The 7,153-nt window shown below is 47.3% G+C and overlaps 1 protein-coding gene across 1 annotated transcript; it reads left to right on the top strand.

Annotated features, from left to right (window-relative positions):
* The first annotated feature begins 298 nt into the window (after positions 1-298).
* alg11 (ALG11 alpha-1,2-mannosyltransferase) lies at positions 299-7,153 on the top strand. Its single transcript, XM_033986626.2, has 6 exons — positions 299-382; positions 1,583-1,804; positions 2,172-2,374; positions 3,213-3,381; positions 4,722-5,341; positions 5,430-7,153. The coding sequence occupies exons 1-6, from the start codon at positions 318-320 to the stop codon at positions 5,711-5,713; spliced, it is 1,563 nt and encodes a 520-aa protein (XP_033842517.1). The 5' UTR covers positions 299-317; the 3' UTR covers positions 5,714-7,153.

Genomic DNA, 7,153 nt, shown 5'->3' with positions numbered 1-7,153 from the left:
CTCTTTTCTTGTGGCTCTGTTCTTGTGGCTCTGTTCTTGTGGCTCTTTTCTTGTGGCTCTGTTCTTGTGGCTCTGTTCTTGTGGCTCTGTTCTTGTGGCTCTTTTCTTGTGGCTCTGTTCTTGTGGCTCTTTTCTTGTGGCTCTTTTCTGGCTCTGTTCTTGTGGCTCTGGTCTTGTGGCTCTTTCATTGAAACAAATTGAAAAATAAAAATCATGTGCCGATGACGCAGGGGGTAAACAAACCGTGAGCCAATCAGAGCCGGGCGCTCTGGTCACATGACTCGCACTTCCGCGTTGGCGTCAGTGTTGTTTTCAAAATGGCTGATCACGAGCTTCTTCATCATTATCATCACCTTTCGCTCTGTTTGTGCGACCTAATCCGGTAAATGTCGTGTTTTTAACTCGTTTATCTTTGGCGTGGACTCAGTTTGACTCGTGCGTGGGGTTTAAATGTGAGAATAAACTCGTGTTTGTCCGGGGTTTGTCCGGGAGTTTAGCCGCTAACGCGCTAATGAGACACAGCCGCATAAACAGCTCAGTTTAACTCTATAAATGTGTTAAACCTGTGTATAAATGTGTTAAATCTGTGTATAAATGTGTTAAATCTGTTACAGCATCTTTAAACACGAGCTCCATCTGTTTAGTTAAAGTTTAGTGCTGCTTCTGCGCAGGTTCAGATGTTTAATGTTTATTTAGAAGAAGCTGTAAATGTCAATGTCTGAAGTTTGAGCTAAAATGAGAGATTTAAATTTTATATTTTGGCTGAACCTTGACGTTGTTATTCAGAAAAAGACTTCATGGAGCTGTTTCACGTTGGAGCTGGAGTGTGTTGTTTTCTGATTGTTCTAATGTTTCCTCGTGTCAAACCTGGAGATTCATGTTTAAAACACAAACTCATTTACATCACGTGGTTCAGTTCAGATTGTGTTAAAACAAAGATCAGATTAAAGTCCAACTCGAGTAACAGCTTCAGACAGAGCAGTGCCTCTAGTTAGCATCACACCCCGGTTAATGTTGATGACATCAGCTGCATGTGTCAGTCGTCTGAATAATCTCCCCCCTCTCTCCACTTTTTCCTTCGCTCTTTCCCTCTGTCCCTTCCTCCCCTCTCCTCCCCTCTCCTTCTTTATGTACTCTCTCTCTCTCCCTGTCCTTCCTTCCCTTCTTCTCTCCTTCTCTCTCTGTTGCTCTGTCCTTCTCCCCCTCTCCTCCCTCTCCTTCTTTCCCTACTCTCTCTCCCTCTCCTTCCTTCCCTTCTTCTCTCCTTCTCCCCCTCTCCTTCCTCCTTCTCTCTGTTGCTCTGTCCTTCTCCCCCTCTCCTCCCCCTCCTTCTTTCCATACTTTCTCTCCCTCTCATCCCTCCCCCTCTCCTTCTCTCCCTCTTTCTGTCCTCCTCCTCTCCTTCTCTCCCTTCTCTCCTTCTCTCTCTGTTGCTCTCTCCTTCTCCCCCACCTCCTCCTCCTCTCCTCTCTCCCCCTCTCCTCTCCTCCCTCTCTCCCCCTCCTCTCCCCATCTCCCCTCCCCCTCTCCTCCTCTCCTCCTCCCCTCCTCTCCTTTATTTATTTATTTAACCTCCTCGCAGGTTGCTCTGGGCCCTGATCGTCCCGTGCCTGTACCTGTCTCTGCTCCTCACTGTGCTCCTGCTGCTGCTCCTTCTGGGGGTGAGGCTGTGGCTCCAGGGCCGGAGGAGAGCGAGGAGGTCCCGGGACAAGGGGCCGGCGGTCGCCTTCTTTCACCCGTACTGTAACGCGGGCGGAGGGGGGGAGAGGGTGCTGTGGTGCGCGCTCCGGGCTCTCATGAACAAGTACGTCTCACTCCTCTGTGAACATCTGCACAAGTTTATAAAGTAAAAGTCATTTTTCTTAAAACACTTTATTAAATCAGTCGGGGGCGTGTCACAGGGGGCGTGTCACAGGGGGCGTGTCACAGGGGGCGTGTTGTCACAGGTGGAGTTTAAACTGGGGGAGAGCGTCAAAATGGCGTCTTCAAAATAGTCGATTAAAGATCAAACTCAAACACGCACAAATCATGACACGACTATCACGTGGTTAAAGCTAAAGTCGATTTTGCAGAATAGGTCTGATTTAAAACAAAAACACTGAAATCTGAAAATGAAAGTGTACGTGACCCCGCCTCCTCCTCCTCTCTCTCTCTGACCCCTCCCCTCGCAGATACCCTGACGTGTCGTTCGTGGTGTACACCGGCGATCAGGGCGTGACTCCGGAGCAGATCATTGAAGGAGCGCGGCGCAGGTTTAACATCACTCTTCCTCGCGGCGTGAGCTTCGTCTTCCTCAGCCTCCGGGTCCTGGTGGAGGCGGGGTCATACCCTCACTTCACGCTGCTCGGACAAAGCCTCGGCTCCATGTTTCTGGGTGAGACTCTGGACAAACGGCTCAGGGCTGAAAACGATAATAACTTTACATGATTTCCACTTTTGAACACCAGGGGGCAGAGTTTATGTACTTTTACACACAGATACTGCCAAATAAATGTTAACTAAACTACAGTACATTTATGTCGTCCAGGGAATCGTATTTTTATGCAAGAGTCTTTTAAATGAGATCAATATAGAGTGAGGGGGGAGGAGGGGCGGAGTCTGGAGGTATAAGGAACAGTGTGATTGGTCTAACACGTGTCAAACTCAAGGCCTGTGGGCCAAATGCGGTCCGCCATGTCATTTTATGTGGCCCGTGACAAAGTAAATTAAAAGGTCTGACTATCTTAAAATATCAGTTTATCAGGAGAGACGAAGTTACACACGTTTTTTTAATATCTCTGCAAATTTATATGCAATATTTATAACTTGAAAAAGTAATAAATACAGAAACGGTTAATTAACAAGATTTAAAAATAGTTACATTTTGTTTTACATTACATTTATACTGTCTTACATTTACATCTGGCCCTTTGAGAGCCATTATTTTTGCTGATGTGGCTCTCTGTGAAAATGACTCTGACACCCCCGGACTAACAGGTGTCCACTCCTCAGACTCCGCCCCTGCAGCCCGGTGTTTGTGTGATGTCACATAGTACTTGAGATGACTGGAGGCAGCACAAAACTGAGCAGGAACAGTAGACTATGTTATTCAAACACCACGTACACATATTTAGTAAAACAGTGGATTTATTGTTGTGTTCCACTTTGTAAAAACCCTGTGTGTTTCTGTGTGTTTCTGTGTGTTTTGTGCGTTTGTGCGTTTGTGTTTCCAGGCTGGGAGGCTCTCACGTCCTTTGTCCCAGACCTGTACGTTGACTCGATGGGTTACGCCTTCACTCTGCCCATCTTCAGGTACCTGGGCGGCTGTAAAGTGGCGAGCTACGTCCACTACCCCACGGTGTCCACAGACATGCTCTCTGTGGTGCGGCAGAGGAACCCCAGGTACAACGGGCACATCTGGAGCCTTTAGATATCGCTCCCACTATCCATATTTGGCACAGATATTCAATGGTAACTGGTAACGTAATATTTTAAATTCCACTGAAATACATTTAGTTGTTATTAATATTCATATTTGTGATCATTTCTTCAACTTACCGTACACTTTTTCTTCTTTTCATAGTTTGTCCAGGGGTGTGACTTATACTCAGATGTGGAGTATAAGTCACATCTGAGTATATTATTTCACTTTTTTGTTACGGTCACACTGACTTTGACTCCAGAGCGACTTGTTGTTCAGAAAATCCGTTAAGATAAATGTGCAGGCATCAGTATCGACCACAGCAGAAGGTCAAACATCAGGTGTCAATATAAGTAAAAAAAATCCATATCCATCTTTAATTTTATTTATTTGATTTTTTTAAAGCTTGGAACAGTCAGATGTGTTTAGTTATTTTGTTTGAGTTTATACTGTGTGATGTTTGTGCGATGTTTGTGCGATGTTTGTGCGATGTTTGGGCGATGTTTGAGGACGATGTGAGGCTTTCTTGAGGTCCAGGATTATATAAAATAGACTCTTGTAGCTTTAACTCGTGTTCTAACGATGTTTCCTCCTCAAAAACAGACCTGGAGTTGTGTTTTGTTTCATTCACACATGTTTGAGTCACTTTATTATTAGTCTGGAACATCTACAAAGATCAAAATGCTCTGTTCCACCTTGTGATGTCATCAAGTGGGAGTTTAAGTTAACAGCTCAGCCTAAAGAGGGAGGAGGAGAGGAGACAAGGAGAGAGGAGACCAGGATGAGACCAGGAGTAGATGAGAGGGGACGAGAGGAGATGAGAGCAGGAGTGAGGAGAAGAGACGAGAGGGGGAGGAGAAGAGGAGATGAAGAGGAGAGGAGACAAGGAGGATACGAGAGGAGCAGGAGAGAAGAGGGGACGAGAGGAGAGGGAGGGGTGGAGATGAAGAGGAAGAGAGGGGGAGGAGATGAGAGGAGGAGAAGAGCGCGAGAGGCGAGACGAGGAGTTTTCAAGTTAACTCCTCCTTTTACCTTTAGTTCAGTCGAGATAAGTGTCAACTCCAGGACTGAAATATTCCAGATGATTCTAGTGAAGGTGGAGTTTAAAAACACAGTGGAGCACTTCCTGTATCACCACACGATGACATCACAAGGTAGAACAGAGCGTTTTCAGTTTGAGAGAAGAACTCAGCCTAAATCTGCAGGTTTGTGTGTTAAACATGTGAGAATGAAACAAAAGAACACAACTCCAGGCCTGTGTGTGACGAGGAAACGACATTATTTTTATTTTTATAAGTATTGATTAATTTTGTGTTGTCAGGTTCAATAACTCGGACATGATCAGCCGGAACGCCGTCCTCAGCGCGGTCAAGCTCTTGTATTACTGCTGTTTCGCTCTGCTCTACGGTCTGGCCGGCTCCTGCAGCGACGTCATCATGGTCAACTCCACCTGGACTTTGGGTCACATCCTGGCTCTGTGGCGCTCGCCGTCCCGCACAGGCGTCGTGTACCCCCCGTGCGACGTCCGCGCGTTCCTCGACATCGCGCTCGAAAACGAAGACGACGACGACTGGGAGGAGGTTGGGCGGGAGCTGGGAGAGGACGGTTTTCAAGCCAAACCCGAGAAAAAGCGCATCTCCATCGTCTCCGTCGGGCAGTTCAGACCAGAGAAAGATCACAAGCTGCAGATCCAGGCGTTCAGGGAGTTGCTGAACAGGAACGGCGCGTGGGAGAAGGACGCGCTGCGGCTCGTTCTGATTGGCGGATGCAGGAATGAGGAGGACGAGGAGCGCGTGCTGATGTTGAGAGGTTTCTGTGAAGAGCTGGAGGTGGGAGGTAAGGTGGAGTTTAAACTAAATGTGCCGTTCGAGGAGCTGAAGAAAGAACTGGGTCACGCCACCATCGGGCTGCACACCATGTGGAACGAGCACTTTGGGATTGGTACGTGGCTCCGCCTTCAGGTTCACATCCGCAGTCATCTCTCCTTCACTCGCTCTCTGATCCCTCTCTCTTCCCTCTCTCTGTTCAGGAGTGGTGGAGTGCATGGCGGCGGGCACCATCGTCCTGGCACATAAGTCCGGCGGTCCGAAGCTGGACATCGTGGTTCCTTTCGGGGGCGGGCAGACGGGCTTCTTGGCGGACAGCGTGGAGAGCTATGCCTCGTCCATGGAGACCATCCTCTCTCTGACCCCCGAGGCGCGGCTGGAGATCAGACGGAACGCGCGGCAGTCGGTGGAGCGTTTCTCCGACCAGGAGTTTGAGAGCAGCTTTTTGGGCGCCATGGAAACGGTGATGAGGCGACTGGAGCGATGAGCGAAACTGGACGACACGTTTCAACATGAAGACCAAATACAGACTCAAGAGCTTCACGAGGGAAAAGAAAAGTGTTCTACAGCAGGACTAAACCAGGACTGAACCAGGACTAAACCAGGACTGAACCAGGACTAAACCAGGACTAAACCAGGACTAAACCAGAACTGAACCAGGACTAAACCAGGACTGAACCAGGACTGAACCAGGACTAAACCAGGACTAAACCAGGACTGAACCAGGACTGAACCAGGACTGAACCAGGACTAAACCAGGACTGAACCAGGACTGAACCAGGACTGAACCAGGACTGAACCAGGACTGAACCAGGACTGAACCAGGACTGAACCAGGACTGAACCAGGACTGAACCAGGACTGAACCAGGACTAAACCAGGACTAAACCAGGACTAAACCAGGACTGAACCAGGACTGAACCAGGACTAAACCAGGACTAAACCAGGACTAAACCAGGACTGAACCAGGTCTAAACCAGGACTGAACCAGGACTAAACCAGGACTGAACCAGGACTAAACCAGGACTAAACCAGGTCTAAACCAGGACTAAACCAGGTCTAAACCAGGACTGAACCAGGACTAAACCAGGACTAAACCAGGACTAAACCAGGACTGAACCAGGACTGAACCAGGACTGAACCAGGACTGAACCAGGACTGAACCAGGACTAAACCAGGACTAAACCAGGACTGAACCAGGACTGAACCAGGACTGAACCAGGACTAAACCAGGACTAAACCAGGACTAAACCAGGTCTAAACCAGGACTAAACCAGGACTGAACCAGGTCTAAACCAGAACTGAACCAGAACTGAACCAGGACTAAACCAGGACTAAACCAGGTCTAAACCAGGTCTAAACCAGGACTGAACCAGGACTGAACCAGGACTAAACCAGGACTAAACCAGGACAAGCATATGGTGAACCCTCAATTAGAAAAGTGACTTAGTGCAGCTTTAAAGGAGGTTTAAACCAGGAGCAGTTCAGCGAGGTAATGAATACAGTAATAGTTTTGAAAAGGAAGTTACAAAAAGTAAATCTTTTCACAATAAAAGCCTGATTCAGATGAACACAGACGGTGTGAAGGTCTCGTCCTCAGCTCTTTAAGTCTGCAGCACTTTTAAACACGTTTGCTCTTCACTTGGAGCAGCCATTTTGAATTTACATTGATTTAGTTGAAGCTTTTTGTTACGTGCAAAGTGCAAACCTCTTTGATTTTAGGTGTATTTAGGTCCACATTGTGTTACATGGAATAAATATGCTTTGTAAATGCTCAATGTAGATAATATTCAGTTATATTTAATAAAACATTACATATTGATAATGGGGTAAAAAGAGTTTCTTTGGGTTGTGTGAATTAAGTTGTGTTTAAAGGCCCATATGACACTGTTTTCTGTTTCCTCGTCACACACAGACCTGGAGTTGTG

The sequence above is a fragment of the Periophthalmus magnuspinnatus genome, chromosome 21, assembly GCF_009829125.3.
Source record: "Periophthalmus magnuspinnatus isolate fPerMag1 chromosome 21, fPerMag1.2.pri, whole genome shotgun sequence".
NCBI classification, from domain to species: Eukaryota; Metazoa; Chordata; class Actinopteri; order Gobiiformes; family Gobiidae; genus Periophthalmus; species Periophthalmus magnuspinnatus.
Note: the sequence above shows the minus strand (reverse complement) of the source record. Positions and strands in the feature narration are given on the sequence as shown.

What these genes read in the sequence shown, in the direction of transcription:
- alg11 (XM_033986626.2), top strand. Translation starts at nt 318, where the DNA reads ATGGCTGATCACGAGCTTCTTCATCATTATCATCACCTTTCGCTCTGT. An exon ending in CCTCGGCTCCATGTTTCTGG is followed by an intron (nt 2,375 to 3,212) that starts GTGAGACTCTGG and finishes TTGTGTTTCCAG; the next exon opens with GCTGGGAGGCTCTCACGTCC. An exon ending in GAACGAGCACTTTGGGATTG is followed by an intron (nt 5,342 to 5,429) that starts GTACGTGGCTCC and finishes CTCTCTGTTCAG; the next exon opens with GAGTGGTGGAGTGCATGGCG.